Raw genomic sequence first — 21,382 nt, 5'->3', positions numbered from 1 at the left:
ATCTGATGTTATTAAGAGGGCTTGTTTGGGCAGAGTGGTAGTACCTTTGTAAATTTCTCTGTATGTAAATTTCTCTGCACAGCATTTCACACTGTCCAAAAAAATATATGTGCCTCCAGCACCGCTCACACCCATGCTCCACAGCCATCCTCTGTGGTTGAAAATCTGATAATTGGAAAGGAACCCTATTGTAGCTTTCAGTCTGTGGAGGTTGTAAGCAAGCTGTCTGAATCTGATTATGAGTTGAAAAGCTCCATTGCCTTATTAAAAAAAAAACACACAAAGAAATGCAGGATTCCTTTGGTAGCATTCAGAAATCATCTGTTTGTTTTGTCTGCCCCCAACTGGGTAGTTTGCAACACACAACTAATCTTAGAAATTGCTTAGTTCAATTTAAAGGCAATTTGATAACCCAACTGGTGGTCTAAGTATGGGACTCGGCAATCCTTGCAGACACAAATATTGAAAATATCTGTCATCAGATTTCAACCAGTGAGGATAGGACAAGATGTACAAGTAGGACAATCAGAATAAAAGAAATGATATTGTCACAGCCCTTTCTAACTCGAATATTTTCAGCACATCTCAGATGTCAGCCTGTCCCTCCTTTGCTCTATCGAATGTCTCTTTTACCACATCCCCTATGATACTGCTTACCTTGTCATTTGCATATCCCCCCAAAGTTTGATATTTTATGACCTGAGCACTATCTCTCCCTTTTCCAAACACAAAATCTGTAGTTGAATATAGTCCACTCAGCATCTACATACCAAGCTTCTGGCCCAACTGCTAACCTGTGAGAAATTTCATACCCTCCTGAAATTATATCTATGTATTCCAGCCTTCCTCGTCCTGCACTCCCCCTCCCCTGTTTCCTCTCTGACTTGGTCTAAAGGGGCAATGGATTAGGTGACACTAGTAAATGACCTAGAAAGGAAAGAACAAAAGCTGATTTCAGCTCCCTGGTCCAAAATCAATGCTTACTCCCACTGCCTCTCAGATTGCTGCTCTGGTTTGACTGGGCAGCTTTGTAAGCTCAGTGGTGCCTTCCACCCTGTGAACAAAACAACAAAACATGTCTTGAATGAATCAATGAGTTTCAGGTCTGGTACAAGTCATTCTGCCCTAAATAGGACTCTGCTGCTTTCAACATTTGTCAACACCATCTATGTTGGTATAAGGATTAGGCTCTGATAAATAGGAGGAGCTCCTAGCCTAGTTAGGGAGACAGAGACACACAATTTTGATACATTGGTGGGTGAGCACCCAAACAGAGCTATGTACAAAAGAATGGCAGCATCATAGATGGGAGAGTTAGCATCTCTCTTGTGAAAAGGTAACTCTTAAGGTGGACCTTGAAGGAAGAACAGAAATTCTACAAATGAAAGAAGGAAAAGAGTGTATTCCAGGCAAAGGGAACAATATGAGAAAAACTCTGGGCTAGTTTTTGGAATGGTAGAAAATGATAGTTTAGGGTCAGACTGTGAAAGGTTCTCTGCAGCAGAATTAAGCACGATTCTGCATCATTCCAATGATAATTATTTTAGTTTACATACTTTTTTGTGTTCTCAATTTTTTTGAGCTCATATTATTTTATATTAAGAAAAAAATCCTTAATGATAAAGGAGAAAGGTTCAAGATCTGTATCTGGGGATGAAAGGCTGTTTTTACTTGCAGTGGTTTCCAATTAGTGCTGCTTTGATGCCTGGCCCAAGCAAATCATTGCAAGAAAGCTGAGGGAAGCCCCTCCCCCACAACACAAGAAGGGGACGTTCCTCTTGAGGATGGTGGGAGACCCCAGGGAAGATCACGTGTGCCCAGCTGCAATATTTCAAAATAGTTCGTGCATGCAAAGGGGCCCTCTCCTTTAGTTCCACATTTAACACATTGAAGAGACTCTTTTTCCTGAGTAGACTGCTGTGAGCAAGCATTGGGTTTGTCCCAAGCGAGAGCCTATGGCTCCACTATTTATATGTCAAATGATATGTTTGACATGTATGATTAGAATAAAGTGGAATTGGAATCAAAGAACATTCCCTTCAGTTAAATTGTTTTTCCCATTCTAGGCAACTAATTGTCCAAATTTTTTCTTTTTTTTTTAACCAGAGACAATTCAGTTGAGCAGACTGCCTTATTTCATGAGTGTAGATTTTTTTGTTGTCTGTCATGGGCTACTGGCACAAAGAAAAGAAATCTGAACTGAATCATACATGGGTAATTAATATGTCAATTTTGTTTTAGGTAGCTTTCTTTAAAGAAATAAAATATTCAACTCATCTCCTTCTAAATTTACTAGTATAAGCAGGGAGACAGAAAGTTATTTAAGAAAAGGTAAAAGTAAAATATACTTAGTTCCCATGCCAGAACAGGTGTAGGAAGGAGTGACAAAGAAGAGGAGAAATAGATGCCCAGTAAACCCAGCAGGCAGTAAACTGCTTCTGTCCTACTCTACTACTTTGGGGGCTGTGGTATCATCAACTCTCCATCAGTTTAGAAAGTCTTCTATCCTGAAAAATATAACGTCTGGCTTTCTTTTAAAAAATCAAAGTTTCTTTGGAAACCAAGGTTTATTTTCTCAGTCTTTTGGAAGGTTTTGCATGAAGGCCTGCCCTGCACCGAAACACTGTATGTGGGGACTCAGAAGTATTGGCCAGTTTTCTAGATGTGCTAGAGCCCTGCTCCTTGTTCTTATCGAGCGGCTACTGCCTCATCCCACAGGTCCTGGGAGTTACTTGAGAACAAGCATTTATTTCATTATTTTGATGTTCTTTGTATATCAAACCCACCCTGGATTCTTGGTGGATTCAAATGGGGGTAATATACACTGAGAACCAAAAAGAACTCAGTGGATAGCCTATCAAGAAGAATAGGTTTTAGAGAAATAAAAGTAAAACTTTTCTGGAGAGGAAAGTCTAGAAAGGAAATACATCCAAATATTAACAGTGATTATCTCTGGCTGGTAGGACTATGAATAAGAGATTATTTTCCCCTCTACATTTCCATGTTCTATAATATTAGCAGTGATTATCTCTAGCTGGTAGGACTATAAATAAGAGATTTTTTTTCCTTTCTGCATTTCTATATTCTATAAATTCTCAATAGTGAACATGTATTTCTTTTATAATGAGAAAAAAGCAGCAGACTTCATTTTCTAAGATGGGAAGAAATAGATTTTAACCACTCTTTGCAGCTCTTACAAATTTCTTTTCTCATGCCTCACCCTTATCTTTTTTTTTTTTTTGTCTAAATATTTTGGGAGCTTTATTTAAAAAATTTTTTAAATAATCTCTGATCACCTGGAATTTATCTTTGTTTTTTTTTTCCTCTTTCTTTTTTTTTTTTATTATTATTATTTTTTTTCCAGTGGGTTTTGTCATACATTGATATGAATCAGCCATGGATTTACATGTATTCCCAATCCCGATCCCCCCTCCCACCTCCCTCTCCACCCGATTCCTCTGGGTCTTCCCAGTGCACCAGGCCAGAGCACTTGTCTCGTGCATCCCACCTGGGCTGGTGATCTGTTTCACCATAGATAGTATACATGCTGTTCTTTTGAAATATCCCACCCTCACATTCTCCCACAGAGTTCAAAAGTCTGTTCTGTATTTCTGTGTCTCTTTTTCTGTTTTGCATATAGGGTTATCGTTACCATCTTTCTAAATTCCATATATATGTGTCAGTATGCTGTAATGTTCTTTATCTTTCTGGCTTACTTCACTCTGTATAATGGGCTCCAGCTTCATCCATCTCATTAGGACTGGTTCAAATGAATTCTTTTTAATGGCTGAGTAATATTCCATGGTGTATATGTACCACAGCTTCCTTATCCATTCATCACCCTTATCTTTTTTTCAAGTCCATCCAAACTGGCTCTTTCCCAGCTCTCCTGACTCTCTCTTTCCACTATTTCAAGGAGTATCTCTCTCTTGTAGACAAGCCCTCTCTTTCTCTAAGACATATTTCACCTAGTAGCTTTTCTGGAGTTATATCTCAATAACAGCTTTATTGAGATATAATCCACACACCATACAATTCATCCATTTAAAGTATATAATTCAGCTGTTTTTACTATATTCACAGAGTTGTACAACCCTCACCACAATCAATTTTAGAACATTTTTGTCACCTTCAGAAGAAATCCCATACCCTTTAGCTATTGTTCCCCAACCCTCATCTGCCCCAGCCCAAAGTAACCACTGATCTACCTTATGTCTCTCTACATTTACCTATTCTGGACATTTCACATTAATGGAGTCATATATTATGTGGTCTTTTATGACTGGTTTCTTTCACTTAGCATAATGTTCTCAAGGTACACATCTGTTATAGAATTTAGGAATATTTTTTTTCATTTTAAGACTGAATAATAGTCCATCATATAGAATATGTAATTGTTTATCTATTTATCAGTTGATGCACATCTGTCTTGTTCTGCCTTTTGCTCTTGTTAATGGTACTGCTATGAGCAGATGTGTACATGTACTTATTAGGAATATTTGTTTTTAATTATTTTGTGTATATACCTGTTACAGTAGTGGAATTGCTGGGTCATGTGGGAAGTCTATGCATAACTTTGTGAAGAACCACCAAACTATTTTCCACAGTGGTTGCCCTATTTTGCATTCCCACCAGCAATGTGTGGGAGTTCCGGTTTCTTCACTTCCTGTCTGTTTTTATTATTATAGTCATCCTAGTGAAGTGGTATCTTACTGTGGTTTTGATTTACATTTCCCTGAGGATTAACCTACCTTTTATCTTAAAATTTTTTTGTTTGTGAATCTCAATTCTTTTTTTAAATTGGCATATAGCTGCTTTACATTGTTCTTAGTTTCTGCTGTATAGCAAAGTGAATCAGTTATACATATACATTATATACCCTCATTTTTAGATTCTCTTCCTATATAGGCCGTTACACAGAGTCTTGAGTAGAGTGCCCTGTGCTATATAGTCGATTCTTATCAGTTACATATTTTCTGCATGGTAGTGTATATATGCCAACCCTAATCTCCCGATCCATCCCTTCCCTCCTCCCTTCCCCCCTTGGTATCCCACCTGATGATTAATGTACCTTTTAAAACTCAACATCAGGTTCTTAGACATGAATCCTTGTGAAGGCCACCACCACTTTCCTACCAAGTAAAGACCATCCAAATTGCTATACCAGATTAGTCCAGTGATTTACCCAGTCCAATAGCTAGCTAGTCTCTGGAAAAGAGTATCAGGAAAAATATTTAGGGAGAGAAAATGGTTGTACTTTTTAATACCCACTTTAACAGATGAAATATTTATCTTGTGCATATAAAGTTATCTGGAACTTGAAAAAGCTTAATTATCTTGCATACATAAGTTTATCTGGAATATAATATATATTTATATAGATTATATATTTATATCCTACAGGCTCATAATGAAATAAATTGCCAAATGGCTAATATTGTGGGGTATTTTTCTGTGCCAGGTACTATGCTAAACACTTTACATGCATTTTCTCATTTAATCATCCCAGCAACCTATCATTTGCTTTGTTTTAAAATAAAGAAACTAAGCCTCAGAGAAGTTTAGTCTGTCTAGTAAGGTTTTCCTGCTAAGTAAGTGAGGGAATAATTGGCATTCAAAACTCATATGAGTCAGACTCCAAAATCAGTGCTCTTAGCTACTACTCCTAATAGGTTTTAAGGGGCTGTCCTGAGAACCCAACCATCATTATATCATAGCTCCTAGATGATACTGTGTTCTAAATTCAAAATAACTAATTCAGGAACAAGTTTTAAAAATACAGTCTCTTAGGTCCATCGTGTATGTCCTACGGAGGTAATGAGTACTCTGTGAAGTAAGATGATCTTTTATTTCCCCAGGTTACCTTGTTCAAGTGTCAGAGAGATTCCCTAAGTTCTACAATTTTAATGAGCCAGACATTATTTACATTCATTGTGGCTTTCTTAGACTTTTATCTTGACCCAACCAAGTAATATCTTTCCATACTAAAGTGGGAGGTCAGGTTTGTCACAGCCCTTCGTCCCCTCAACACTTAGATAGACCCTCCCTGAATCTGCTCCAGTATGTCAATGATCTTTATGATCAGCCAAGAAAAAGACTCCAAGAGCTGGGAGGCTGGAAGCAGTTCAGAGTGTTACACTGGTTTTGTTTGTTTGTTTGTTTGTTTTTTTAAACTTCTAGAGAAGTCAAATTGGAAGGCTTTGCTATGAGTTCAATTTTTCTTGCTAGCACTATGTTAGTGAGAGAGAATTTGGAGGTAGGAGGAGGCCTAAGGGAAACTTTCATTAAAGGGAGGGCCATCACTTCTCATAGACTAATAGCCATATTCCATTTCCTCATGTAAGGAGGGGAATTACTCGGCCTCAGCCTTTAGTCTTTCAATTTCCACTCTTGGGAACCATATTATTACCTTGTAAAACGGAGCATCTCCCCTATTAGCGTTAATTGAACCCATCTTTTTCCTCTGTGAGAAACTATAATGTTGACTTTTATGTTCAGAGCCCTGTACTGAGCCTCTTCACTTTGGAGATTGACGAAGTGCAGCCACCACGAGTGGGCTATGAGAGAGTTTGAGCATAACAGGAAGTAACTCTTGGGTATCAGGAGTTATATATGTCTCAATAACCCTTCCCCAGTTGTTCTGTCCATCACCCTGGCTTTACTGTGACTCGAGCCTTTCTGAAGATGTGCCAAGTATTGTAAGCACACGTTCTCTCTCTTCCTCTGAATCATTAGTTGAAATGAGTCGTCTTATGGTAATAAAATGGAAAATGGCATTAAATGCAAGAAAATAATTTCCACCAGTCTTCCTCTTTTAGCCAAATCTGAGAACAACCCCCAGAAGGCATTTCTGGGCTCTCACTGGTGTCTAAATGAGATTCAGGCCTCTGGCTCCTCCAGAGGCCTATATATCAGGTCAGTCCATTCTTAGCCTGGAGACAATATTGAATAATTACTCCACTGCCAGGAAATTCCCTGGTGAGACTCTAAAAACTTAGTGGAGACTTAAGATAAACTTGGATATAGAGGAAGTACTCTTTAACTTCCTTTCTATTGATACTAGAAATATTGCTTTAGAAAATAGAGAGTATTTTATTTTGGTTTGTTTACTACTGGACATCTATTGCATAGATATTTTAGTATTTCTTTATAAGCATATACACTTCCCTCCAGTCTATAGTGTCTTATTTTGTATGTTCATGTACATCTGAAAGAAGATAATAGGCCAAAAATTTTGCAGGGTATTTATGGGTGTGTGTTTATACATATTTGCATATATAATATGTTCTCTCTCTCATGCACACTCCTATAACATGAAAGCCAGAGCAAATATATAATAAAATATACTAGGAGCCCTCCCAACCCCCTTATAAGAACCACAATATACAAACAAAGAACAAAGAAACCTTCCTCCTCTAGCAGATGTGAGTTTCTCTGATGACATTGTCAGGAGAATTTCATAGAGCTTATACTGCTCTGAGCACCCCGCGATTCTGATCTGCAACTAATAGCCAGAGTCTATATGGAAAGGGGCCATCTCTAGGGTAATAGCATTGAAAATTACAATCAATGCACTCAATTACACTCAGAAGCCAAAAGATATGTAGCGCGTCAATGTGCCTTGTAATCAGCACCTTTGAGAATGTAGGTAACAGCATCTGAATGAAAAATGGAAGCTGAACGTGTTAGAAAATGGATGTTAGAATTAAATCATCCTTCTGATAGGAATAGCACCTTATATGGCAGGCAACTTTTTTTCCTAATATCATTTTATTGATTTAAAAAAAAAACCTAAATTGTGACCTTGTAGCCAAGAATGTCTTTTAAAATCATTTATTGCTCTAATCAGCCTGGCAGAGCCTTTCTGTCATGCTGATAAGGAAATTAAACTTTCCTCATACTGGGTTTACTTGCGTCTTATGCACAGATGTTTTGTTTTTCTTTCAGGGAACTAATTCAGAAGTTAAAATCTTTCATCAGCTTCTATAGTGCTTTGCCTGGCTACATCTGCAGCCATAGCCCTGTGGCTGAAAATGACACTCTTTGCTGGAATGGACAAGAACTCGTGGAGAGGTAATCTTTTTTGAATGTTACATATAGCAGTATATGAGAAATACTCATCATGTGCTCATATCAGGCTTAGTTATGTCTTCTCTCCATTAATTTCATGAGAAAAATAATGGAAAAAAACATACACATGAACATCTATGACCTGGCACATGCTGTCTATGACTTACAGCCCTCATAGGACTTACAAACTTTGAAGCACACAGAAAACTATGGATTCAGGAACATTTTACAAATTGTAAGCATAAGGCAAGTCTTTCTTCCGTGGGTCTTAGGTTTCTTCCACCTTCTCATTATGTGGGCCCTTATTGATTGATTGATTTAAAGAAATCATGTTTGTACTAATGGCTGTTATTTATGAGAATTTACTATATATCGAGCACAATGCTAAGTGCTTCTATGTGTTAACTCTCTTTATCCTTATGTCAATCCTATGAAATTGCATTATTTCCCCCTGTGTTATAGATGAAGATGGAGAATAGAAGAAAGGGGAGGGAAGGAGAAGTACCGTTTCACATCATTTTTATTGAAATGTTTGATTCTTTAAGTGTTTCTTAGTATTATCTGTACTAACATTTGTCATCTCTGAAGAATTTGCTTATCGCTGGAAAGGAAATAATACGTATTCTTTTTCAGCAAATATTTACTGAGCATTTTCTAAGTGCCTCTCATGTAAAAGTAAACAGAACAGGCAAGTTTTCCTATCCTCAAGGAGCCTTCATTCTAGTGGGCTAGTGATATTCCTGACCGCCATTGCTTTGTATGTGTAAAAAATGGCTTGCAATTAAAGAATTAAATCAAGAGGGTAAAATGCTTAGGAAACTCCATACTGGGGTTGATGAACATGCTTTCAAAAATGTTTGTGCAAGGGGTAGCATATTGTAGAGGGGAGTACAGAAGAGACCTGGATGCAAGTTCTGAATCTTTCACTGACCAGTTGTTTAACCCAAGGCAAGTGACTTGAGGCAAGAACTGAGGTGGTTGGATTAAAGCACCACTAGTTCCGACAGTCTGTGTGTTTTATTTCCTTATCCATTCATTCATCCATACCTTCAACATTTATGTTTTGAGATTTATGTTTATGATTATGTTTTGAGATACTATGCATTAGGCATTGAGGTAGGTGCTAGGGGTATGAAGATGAACAAGATGACAGGCAAGTTACTTGCTTTGAGGACCTTTACATTCTAGCAGAATCCAATATCCAGACATAGGATAATTAATCATGATGCTAAATGGAATTAATTAGTGGTGTAATGCCATGGGCAGAGGAACGCTTTGGAGCCAGATGAACTTGGGTTTTCATCTCAGCTCTGCCACTGACTCTGTGTGGCCTTGGGTGAGTCACTTCACCTAGAAAGTGTCAAGATCCTCTTCTGTAAGGAAGGGGTATCTCCCAGTATTGTTGTAACTAACAGGTGAGGTAAAGCCCCTAGAAGGCAGGCACATACTGGAAGCTTAGTTTGTGTTAGTTCTCTTCTTTCTACCTTCCCCCACCACCCCTCCTCTTCCCAGGGCAAAGTAGAACATAGGCCTGAAAACAGCTTGTTTCTCAACTAAGCTTGGTACTGACCTGGAACAATGAGAATGGGATGTATATTCATCACCCTAGAAGTTCTATCAGGTACTGAGTAGAATCATGAAAATGTATCCAACTGTTGTGACATATTCATTTAAATTATCAAAGAGAAGCAGTTGGTATTTGGCTTTATAAAAAGCAGATGCACCCATGGCACATTCATGTCAATGTATGGCAAAACCACTACAATATTGTAAAGTAATTAGCCTCCAATTAAAAAAATACATTTATATTAAAAAAATAAATTTGAAAAATAAATATAAAGCAGATGCTTTAAAACAGGTGTGCTATTTAGTCACTTAGTTGTGTCTGACTCTGTGCGACCCTATGGACTGTAACCTGCTAGGCTCCTTTGTCCATGGAATTCTCCAGGCAAGAATACTGGGGTGGGTTGCCATTTCCTTCTCCGTTAAAACAGATATAAATGACATCATATTTCAGAAAGAAAATTCCCACAGGTTCAGTATGTGGTTCTTTGCATAAACTTGATGAGAAACCATCCCAATAACTTACCCACTGGTATATTAAGATGGTGAAACATGAACAATTTTTCATTTGTTTAGAGCAGCATAACCATGTTTTTTTTTAATTAAAAAGCAAATTTTAGTTTATATTTATTTACTACTGTAATCATTCATTTGTTTATTTATTTACTCATTTAACAAATATTTGAGTACCTACTATGTATCAAACACTAATATTTGTTTCCTCCTTGTTGTGATCATTTAGAGCAAATGTTGTCACCGCACTGGATATATCTTCTGATATATCAGATGATCCAGTTTTAGTTAATTCAAAAGAGTTTCTTCTTAGGCAGTCCTATGTTTTTTGAATTAGTGGGATTTTTTAAAATTGAATTTTACTCATATAAACTATTCATATTTGGTGTACTTTCATGAAGGATGTTGTCCTGAAACTGAGAAAATCCTTTTCTATCAAATGGTGGAATCCAAAGTCTGCTAACTTTGAATGAGTCCAGAAGTTAACCAAGGGCACTTTTTGCACCATTAAAATAGCTCTGCTAAACAAAAACTTTCTGTTTAGTTTGTCAGCTTTTAATATCTTAGGATATTGAACAAAATAATAAATATCATAGTATGGAGGAAAGCCATTATTTCAAGCTCTTATTTGTTACTTCTGCAAAACCTATTTTTTTCAAAGCAACTTTTATTGTTAATATATATGATGCAGAAAATGAAGGAAGGAAGAGAAAGAAGGTGGGAGGAAGGAAGGAAGTCAAATGTTATTTGTAGACAGAATACGGGTAATGTAATCCAGGAAGTGCTTCTTCCATGGTTGGCAACCTTAGCTTATCATTAACCTGTACTTTAATCACTGACCTAATGCAATGATTGGAGAGGGAAATGGCAACCCACTCCAGTATTCTTGCCTGGAGAACCCCAGGGACAGAGGAGCCTGGTGGGCCACCGTCTATGGGGTCGCACAGAGTCAGACACACTGAAGCAACTTGGCATGCGTAGCATGCAGTGCAATGATGGGAGCAGGAAATAGTCTTAAACTAGGTTTTTACCAAATTGCTAGGAATATACATTTAATAAAATGAAGTTCTGTAGCCTGAGCATATGTGTGCCCATTTATAAAGAGTAGCTTTGTGCTGCATGTATCATCTATAGTTACATCCCCTCTCTGAGGCTTTTCATTGAATTTCTCATTTAGTCTTAAGTAACAGTTGCCACTTCATATTGTCAAATGGGTTGTGACTTTGTTATCTTTATAGGTTGGGTTTGTGTTCCCTTGAAAATATTTTACTTTTAATCAAGAAAATTAATGAAAATCAAGGATCCTGAAAAAAAAATAAGACTTCTCAGTGGAGACACATGATTAAAATGAAAATATTGATGTTGGAAATCCATATCAGCTGGGTTATCATTAACTATTTATACCCTCCAACTGTGGATCTACCTGTTTCTCAACTTTTAAAAAGTCACCGTCTCTCTAAACAGAGCCATATCTCACATCCTTTCAGTTTTTATCTCTTCTGGATAAAATTAATCAAACTATGCAGGAAAAGAACGTTTTCACAAATCTAGTCTCAGGGAGTATCACGTAAGCATCATTTGTCTTCTCACCTCCTCCTCCCTCCACCTCCTCCCCATCTTGGCTGGAAATAAATATTGGCTTCCAGGATTTCACAAAGACGTCTTCAAATTAGCAAGCTTGACTCATGTGAGGTATACTCCATCATGAGAGCCAGCATGCATCCTACAGGCAGAAACCTCCTACCATTGCCAAAGGCAGAAAATCCTCCATCTTTTGCCTTTGTAGAACCACAGAGAATTTCAATTAGAGAATCCCTGAGACCAAGATAAATATAAAGGTGCCCACAGAAGTAAGCTAACACGGGGCTTAAAAACAGCTAAATGTAGGCTTTGCCTGCAGTGATGCTGAAAATACCCGTATGAAGAGTGAACAATTTAGCAAATACATTCTCAAGCACCTTTTTAGAACTGTTAGGCCAACTATCTGGCTGAAATTTTCATTCTTCGTTTAAACGGTTTGATACTATGTAAGTCCCATTTTATTATTTAATCGTTTATTTTAAATTAGCATGCGAGAAATTATTTGAACCTATACATGTTCAAAAACCTTAGGAAAAAATGCTGTTTTTTCCATTTAACATCTGATCATTCAGGTTCCTTCAACAGAAATTGAGCACTTAGTATGTACTAGGCCCTGTGGGGCATCAGTGATAGGTATTAGAAGCCAGTGCCTGCCCCTCCTGAGGGGTTTACAACTCAATGAGGAGAAAAATAAGGGAAAAAAATCAGCCATCCTTTTTTTCTCAGCAGTCCAGAGAGAGCTCCCCTCAGAGGTGTCAAAGCAGAGGCTCTACCCATCTGTATTGGGTGTCTTTTCCTGCATAGTTCAATTAAGTTTATTCACAAGAGATAAAACTGAAAGAATATGAAATATGGCCTTGTTTAGAGTGACAATCACTTGCTTGACTCTTTAAAAGTTGAGAGATCTGTGGATCCATAGCGGGAGGGTATAAATAACTATGACAACCCAGCTGATACTGATTGATATTTTCTTCAACATCAATATTTTCATTTTAATCAGGTGTCTCCACTGGCAAATCTTAATCTTTTTCAAGATTCTTGATTTTCATAAATTTTCCTGACTAAAAGTAAGGAACTTGACTAAAAGTAAGGAATTTTCAAAGGAACAAAAACCCAACCTATAAAGATAACTATGCATGCTTGTGTGTGTGTGTGTGTGTTGAGGTGAAATTCATATAATATAAAAGTAACCATTTTACAGTATACAATTCAGTGGCATTTAGTACATTCACAGTGTTGTACAATCACCACCTCTCTCTTGTTCTAAGACTGTATCATCACCCCAGAAGAAACCTTGTACCCATTAGTGGTCATTTCCCATTCTCCCCTTCCTCCAGCCTCTGGCAACTAACCACCTGCTTTCTATCTCTAGATTTGCCTATTCTGGATATTTTGTATAAATGGAACAATTCACTTAGCATAATGCCTTTTAATGTTCATCCAAGTTGTAGCATGTACCAGCACTTCTTTTCTTCTTATGGCCAATAATATTTCATTGTGTGCATATAGTACATTTTGTTTATCCAGTCATCAGTTTTCCACCTTTTTTTTTTTTGGTTGCACTTTGTTGCTGTGTGTGGGCTTTCTGGAGTTGTAGTGAGTGGGAACTACTCTCTAGTTGTGGTGTGCAGGCTTCTTATTGCGGTGGCTTCTCTTGTTGAGGAGTACAGGCTCAGTAGTTGTGGCATCCGGACTTAATTGCCCCCTGGCATGTGAATCTTCCTGAACCAGATATTGAACCTCTGTCTCCTGCACTGATAGGCAGATTCCCATCTACTGTACCACCAGGGAAGTCCCTCCATCCATTTTTATGTTAACCCTGAGCAACTACTGCTCTGATTAGGCTTTTCCCACCACCTCTGAATCAGCTTGGCTCACCCTTAACCTTGAGGTTAAGAGAGCCAAAGCTTTAGGTCTTCCATCCCCATCATACTTGAGCAGCATTTCCGTGCTAGGCTCTCCTCCACCTGGCCTCATCTCCATATGCCTTTGCAGTCATTCTCCTCTGAGTCCTTTTCTCTCAGCGTTGTATGTCTGCTCAGCTGGCTTCTTCTACGGTCAGCATACCTCCTACAGGAGTTTCTACTTCCCTGGTGACTTTGATGTTTATCAGTTCCACATATACAACTATTTGTGCTCTGTGGCACGATGCCTTAGTTCCCTCTCGGATCCAGTCCTAGCTGGGTTTGCTGCTCCTCTGCCATGCCATTGGCCTCCATGGGCCTGGATCTAGATGTCAGCCCCAGAATATAGCTGTTCTCTTCTGGCTGATAGATCTACATAGCCACTTGTGTTCATTGCGTATCATTAGCCATTTTGCATTTCCTCAGTATGATGCTGGGACTCTCAGTGGAGTACATGGGGCACCTGGCATTAGAGAATAAACTCCATGAGATCCGCAGGGTCACACTGCAGTGAAGGTACGTCCTCTGCCTCCTACATAATCTTACCTTCCACTTCACCTGAGAAATTATAGACACATACTCTTACTGCACATTTTCCCTTGTTTCCACTGATCAGACAAGTCTTCCGATGTTTATAAGGCCTCTCCAGGATTTCTCTGCTTAATTGGAAAGGCAGAAGCAGGAATATACAAAGCAATTATTTTAATTCTTGAGGAGTTTTGTTCTTGTCTCGAAACCTTCTGAATGCTTCAGAAAAGTAGGGTAATGAGACTATTTTTCTTCTGCTAGATTGGAGGATAGACTGTGTCATAGCAACAAGTGGGAATGAATGTGAGAAACATTAACACTCAATTTCTGACATGTACAAAATAATTTTTTAAAATTGAGATGAACAAAATGGCTGATTTTTGCCCTATATGCAGGAAAGATGAGGGAAAATAGTTGATTCTGTTTTTATAATGCAGTTATTTAAAGAACACTGTTTTGAGGTAGGGGGAGGGGCCAATTTGTAACACTAAAAGATTTTTCACTGGTTCACAGAGCAAAATGGAAAGACCTTCAGAATCTTCAATCTGGTAATGAATGATTAATTGCAGAGAAGACCTATGTGCGGAATGTATAGATATTCAGACATACACATTTGCACAGCTCATTCCAGCCACATCAGGCCAGCAGTATGCAGCAGTTGCTACATATAGCTCCCATACTCTCATGCTAAAATAAGTTATTATTATTGTTTGCCTTCTGTTCGTTTAGGATTATGTTGTAGTTTTTGAAGGCTCAAGGCCGTATACATAGAATTTTTTTTTTTTCTTTTTTAATTTTTATTATTATTATTTTTTTTTCCCAGTGGGTTTTGTCATACATTGATATGAATCAGCCATGGATTATACATAGAATTTTAAATATGGTATAGCCAATGAAAATGCCGATGGAGAAGCAAATATAAGATTACAAGAAACGGAGCCAAGAGGAAGTGGGCAGAGGAAAGAAAGTAAACAGTGGATCGTGGAAATAATATTGAATGATATTGAGTCAAGTCCTAAAGTCATTTGCTTCTGAGCTGGCTTAGGCACAGGCCAGACTAAACTCTTGCTGAAGCCAGGGCTTATAGCTCTTCTCAGCAGCCCCTGTTGTGATGGTTGGAGGATTAGAATCTGAGGTGCAGTCTTCAGTATCCCAGCTCTTCTCATTGCTAGTTCTTCCTCTGCCCCCTATCCTGTAGGAAGCTCTGCTTGTGAAAGGCTGGTAGGAGGGAGAGAGGGACAAATAGGGATTTGGTTCGGGTGTTTTTTTAGACCAGGAAAATTATTTTGTTTGGAGCACTGTCTACCTCCACAGCTTCTCGGTCCCCTTCAGACATTTTTGGATTTCATTTTATTCAGTTTTCCTGGAAGCAGAAACATGACACTTCAATTTTTTCTGATTTGACTGTGTGTCCTAGAATGAAAGTACTGAGATATAGCTAGTATAGCAGCTTACATTTTCTACTTGCTTTAGGTAAACATAATTGTTCATGGAAAAGTTTTGAAGGAGAAATAGATTACATAGAAAATGGCTTAACTTGGTGTAGCATGAAATATTTGTCAGTGAAAAGATTTTTTATAATCCTGATAAGGTAAGATAGATAAATTTGGCATGCACCCCCATGTAATAATTCCTCTAAGGGCTTAGACTGGCATATTCTCCATTATATATTTATTTCAAAACTTGTCTCTAGTGATAGCTATTTTTCAGGACCTACTCCATGGTAATACAGTGACATTTATCCCTTAAGATTATAGTGTCACATACAGCAGCTCAACCTGCAGAATTGAGTGAGAAAAACCCAGCTTATCCTAGTGACTAACAGCATAATATGATCTGCCACATTCAGGATGGGCTTGTCAACTGTCAGGTCTAAAGTAGTGAGAGGAGACACCCTCACCTGTTGAAGGCTGAATGACTTATTCTTGAAGCAGAGTGTGCCCTATTAGTACTTATGCCAGGCCCACCCATGCTTAGTTGGATCATCTCATTATAAGAAGAGCATTTGGGCCTCCAAGACAGATCCGTGCACATCCATACCCTCACCAAACCAATCTCACCACACAGCTTCCTCTTTGAAATGTGATTCTGAAGGTGAAGTTAGGCCTGTCTGCTATTACTGTCACTGCTCCATGCACTGCTCCATTTTTGCTTGGAAGGCTTAGGAGACGGATCCATGAAGGACTATAATTGCTTTTAAGAAATTATTTATTTAACACATCAGGGCATCTGTGTGCTTGAGGTATTATTGCCTCCTTCAGAGTAGGTAACTTTAGTAGGTCATGGACTGACTTCACTGAGGCCACCAGTCCTCAAAATATTTTTTGACATCTTCTTTAGGAAAGGGTCCCTGAGAGCTCAGTTGGTAAAGAATCCGCCTCTCAATGCAAGAGACCCTGGTTTGATCCGCTGGAGAAGGAATAGGCTACCCACTCCAGTCTTCTTGGGCTTCTCTAGTGGCTCAGCTGGTAAAGAATCTGCCTGCAATGTGGGATACCTGGGTTTGATACCTGGGTTGGGAAGATCCCCTGGAGAAAAAGCCTTGAGGGCATATGGTCAGTTTCACAGTCTGCAAGTTGTTGGTGTTCAGCCCATTGATCATCAGTGATACAGATAGAGAATTAGAGAAGGCCCTGAGAGGTTAGGATGCATGAGCCAGGTGATTGGTGCGTGTCTGGAAGAGTGAGTGCAGTCACTAGAATGATACAGGTGAAGGTTTTAATCTTGGTTTAGATGTTGACTGTGTGCTTCTGGCAGGTCCTTTAACAGCACAACCTGTTCCCTTATTTTGAGGTGGGCATAATTGTACCTATTCTGCAGGACTGTTGTGAAGGGGTATGCTGACACATGAGTACACGATAGCTGTTGTTGATATTGGCACATCATTAGAGTATGGTTGAGCAGGACAGGTAAATGTCCAGGGCCATTCTTCCTGTCAAGGCAAACTGGATTTGGGGTAAATATCTGTAAGTCTTTCAGAACCAAACTGTTGAATGGGGAGGCTGCTTAAGCTGCGTCATATCATTTGGGATCCATTTGGGGTAAGAGGATAAAAGGAGCTGTGTATTTCTTGTGACGCTTAAATTGGTTTTACATAGACTTTCCAGAGAGGCATTCCAGAAATGTTTTAAGTAATGTCAGAATCACTGACGGTACCCAACACAGTTTTGGCTGTATACATTCTGATTGATATTTATTTACAAATTTGAAGTCTGCCACTGCTTTCTATTCACCCCTCTGAGCGCACGTAAGGGAGGTGGTGAGTTGTTTGAAACAAGGCTGCTGGGCGGGACAAGTGCCCTGGCCTTTTCTGTCTGAAGTGGACAGTCAGTCCTTGAGTGATCGCAGTGTTGCTTCATCAGAACACCTTTGACTGACAGAAGCAGAACCCACCTGAAACATTTTCATCCAGGTGCTCTGACCCAGAAGTGTTATTTCTGGCAGTCGCTGAGCATCAAGAAAATGGACTCTTGAGACTCCGAGTTTGAAGGACAGGCAGAGGCCTGTTAGGGGAGCCTCTTGGGAGGCTCTTGCCAGTGGCTCTGCCCTTAGACCCCTCTGGCTGCCTTATTGTTGGGGCCATTGTGGTCGTGCTATAGATTTTACTCACTGCAGGAAACGATTGGCAGGTGCCCCTTCTCGACTGCCACTGGCCCCAGTTCTTGCCCCAGGGTAAGCTTTTGGGGGCTCTCTTGCAAGAAACTCAGCTCTGCAGGGTTTTTGGTTTTTTTTCCCCTTTTCCTCCTATACTTAAGCAAATGTGAAATACTGCTTGCATTTCTCTGGTGATTTTTACTGATGAAGTCAAGCAGTTAGGAATTAACAAAAAGCACCCAGAGGCAAATTGCAAAGTTATGGGGGCAATCGTAAAAAGCCATGGGGCAGTTGTTTCAATGCACAGCTTTGGGGTCAGCAAGCTTGGGTTTGGATTTCTCCTCCAATAGGTATTAGCTCTTTCTCTTCTCTGAGCCCATTTCCACATCTGCCCATTGGAGTTAATAATTTCTACCTTTAATGAATTGTTGACAGGATTCAGAGAGATTGTGAATACAGAGTACAGTGCCCGAAACACAGTAGGCCCTCAAGAAATGGCAGCTGCTATTGCTGTTCTTCAATAAAATGAGCCTATAAAGATGGTCCTTCCAGTTCTTTACTGGAAGAGAGATGGAGCCCTGCATGACTTTAATTCCCTTTAGTGATCCATTTCTGAAGTCTTTTACCAACAAAGGTCCGTCTAGTCAAAACTATGGTTTTTCCACTAGTCATGTATGGATGTGAGAGTTGGACTATAAATAAAGCTGAGCGCCGAAGAATTGATGCTTTTGAACTGTGGTGTTGGAGAAGACTCTTGAGAGTCCCTTGGACTGCAAGGAGATCCAACCAGTCCGTCCTAAAGGAAATCAGTCCTGAATATTCATTGGAAGGACTGATGCTGAAGCTGAAACTTCAGTCTTTTCCAACCTGATGTGAAGAACTGACTCATTGGAAAAGACTGTGATGCTGGGAAAGATTGAAGGCAGGAGGAGAAGGGGATGGCAGAGGATGAGATGGTTGGATGGCATCACTGACTTGATGGACATGAATTGGAGTAGGCTCTGGGAGTTGGTGATGGACAGGGAAGCCTGGTGTGCTACAGTCCCTGGGGTTGCAAAGAGTCAGATACGACTGAGCAACTGAACTGAACTGAACAGGGAGACTGCTTCACCTACTCCCTCTCATCTTTAACTTTTTTTCTTCTCCCTTCCGCAAAAATGTTAAAATCCTCACCCTTGCCCCTGTTCATCACAGGTGGTGGGCATTTGGGTCCACTGGTGATAAAGTGAGAGTTAATTACATCTATGGATATGTCCTGGACTAGACTTCCTACCTTCAATATCTTGTTTCATAGCAAAGGTCATTTCAACGGTTCCTCCTAGAACTTTTTAACAGTGATGCACTCAGGTAATCTTTCTATTTTACTTACATTAGAAACCAGGAAGGGTCAGGTTGCAGGGCAAATCTAGTTGCCCAATTCTCTGAAGTCCTTTCTGTCACCCTTGGGTTAACCTTTGTGGAAAAGGAGAGAGGTCATTAAAATCAGTCGTGATTGCCCAATTTCTCAAGCCAATGAATGTTACTTTTGTACGTGAGTGTGCCTTTGATCCTTGGATTTGTCGCCTCTGTAATGAAGTTTCATTTCCCTCTGAAGGAAAATTTACTTTTATTTGTAGCTCCGGTGTCACAGGAGCTTCTACATTTTGCCTCCTGGTATTTTAGTGGTCCACGTGTCTCTGAATGGATGGACCTTAAACCACCATAGTTTGAGTTACTCGATGGCCCATTTTGTCCCCCTTCTTGCTTCTGGGTACAGCTTCAGGCCCAGAGCTGGGATAAGTCCCTCTTTAAAGAGGGCCAGAGTGAGCTGGCCTCACCTGAGGTCAGGGTACAGCAGCCTTGGGTCAGAGGGATGTGTAGAGGGTTATGCTACACAAGAACTCAGGCTGGGGACTTCCCTGGTAACCAAGTGGTTAAGCCTCCGAGCTGCCAGTACAGGGAGCAAGGGTTCGATCCCTGGTCAAGGAACTGAGATCCTATATGCCATGCAGTGTGCCCCCCCCCCCAAAAAAAAAAACTCAGGCTGAATAGCTTAATGACCAGGACCAGAAAGGGCCTGAAGGGGCCAAAAAAAGCTGTTGCTGTGGCCTACCCCTGCTTATCCTTGACTCAATGGAATCTCCTCTGAGGAGCCTGAATCCTTCTGCCCCAAACCCAGTCTGAGTTAAGACCTTCAGCACATAGGTGTCCCTCTGGCACATCTCCAGTGAGCATGTTTTATCTAATCTTCCACTAGAAGACAAGCCCTATGTCTTCTCTATGTATCCTCACTGTTTAGTTGTACCTGCCATAGAATTGACTCTCCATACTGTTGAAGACTGTTGAATTCAATAAATGAACCAACAAACATACTTGTTGGTAACAAACCTGAGTAACAGATCCAGCTTGCTCATGGTATATGTGTCTGCCTTTGGACAGGTTTACTTTACCTCTGTGTTTCATTTCTTCCTTCTTTGAAATGGTGAAATTAATGCTTCCCCTGCCGACCTCATAGGGTTGTTGTGAGCCTCCAATAAGCAAACACATATGAAATATCTTTGAAAATTGTGAGGCGCCCTCCATTTACTAGGCATTAATGTAGAAAAGTGCTTCCCAAGTGGCTCAGTGATAAAGAATCCGCTTGCCAATGCAGGCGATGCAGGTTTGTTCCCTGGGTTGGGAAGATCCCCTGGAGAAGGGAAAGGCTACCCACTCCAGTATTCTAGCCTGGAGAATTGCATGGGCTATATAGTCCATGCAATTGCAAAGAGTTGGACACGATTGAGTGACTTTCACTTCACTTCACTTCACTTGGGGAAGATCATCTGGAGGAGGAAATGGCAACCCATTCCAGTATTCTTGCCTGGTGGGCTGCAGCCCATGGGGTCAGAAAAAAGTCAGAGACAACTTAGGGACTAAACAACAAAAATGTAGAAAAGTAGATCAGACACGGAGGGAAGTTTTACCTTGAATAAATGGCATTATGTGTTGGCTAATTAGCACAGCATTACTGGACTCTCCTTATGAACACACAGCTTTGAGCAGCTTCCTGAGTATCTCTCTCTCTATGCATCTCTCCAGAAATAGTACTTTAAAAAAATTGGGGACTTCCCTGGTGATCCAGTGGTTAAGACTTCACCTTCCCATGAAGGAGGGGTGCAGGTTCAATCCCTGGTCAGGGAGCTAGGATCCCACATGCTTTGCGGCCAAAAAACCAAAACATGACACAGAAGAATATTGTAGCAAATTTAATAAAAATTTAAAAAGTGGTCCACATCAAAAACATCTTTAAATTCCTTTTTTCCTTAAGCAAATCCGCCTATTCCCACAAACTTCTATTTTTAAACAAGCCATTCCACAGTGTTGAATAAACTGATTGGCCCTGCTTAAGGAGATACTTCGTGGGATTTGTAGCATCAGTTTAAATTAATGAAAAGTCTCAGTGACAGACTGTTTTAAAATAAATGAAGCTTTATTACATTCAAACACATATAACAACACCACTGGGAATAGAACTTGAAGAAAGCCTGCATCAGAGAATCAAAGTGAACAAATAGGGACCGTTGATAATGAGGCTATTGTTGTAAGAATGTCCTGCTGAAGACCAACATCCTCAAACTGGCTAACGTACCCCTGATGAAACCCATTAA

The 21,382-nt window shown here is 39.7% G+C and overlaps 1 protein-coding gene across 2 annotated transcripts in view; it reads left to right on the top strand.

Moving 5' to 3' along the window:
• Positions 1 to 21,382, top strand: part of GPC3 (glypican 3) — a 436,510-nt gene that overhangs the window by 285,441 nt on the left and 129,687 nt on the right. For both annotated transcript variants that reach the window (XM_061136403.1, XM_061136404.1), the window contains one exon: positions 7,948 to 8,073. In XM_061136403.1, coding sequence (XP_060992386.1) covers positions 7,948 to 8,073 — 126 coding nt within the window. The remainder of the gene's footprint in view (positions 1 to 7,947; positions 8,074 to 21,382) is intronic.

This window comes from Dama dama, chromosome X (genome assembly GCF_033118175.1).
Source record: "Dama dama isolate Ldn47 chromosome X, ASM3311817v1, whole genome shotgun sequence".
NCBI classification, from domain to species: Eukaryota; Metazoa; Chordata; class Mammalia; order Artiodactyla; family Cervidae; genus Dama; species Dama dama.
The sequence above is the reverse complement of the archived record's forward strand: the minus strand, read 5'-3'. Positions and strand labels throughout refer to the sequence as shown.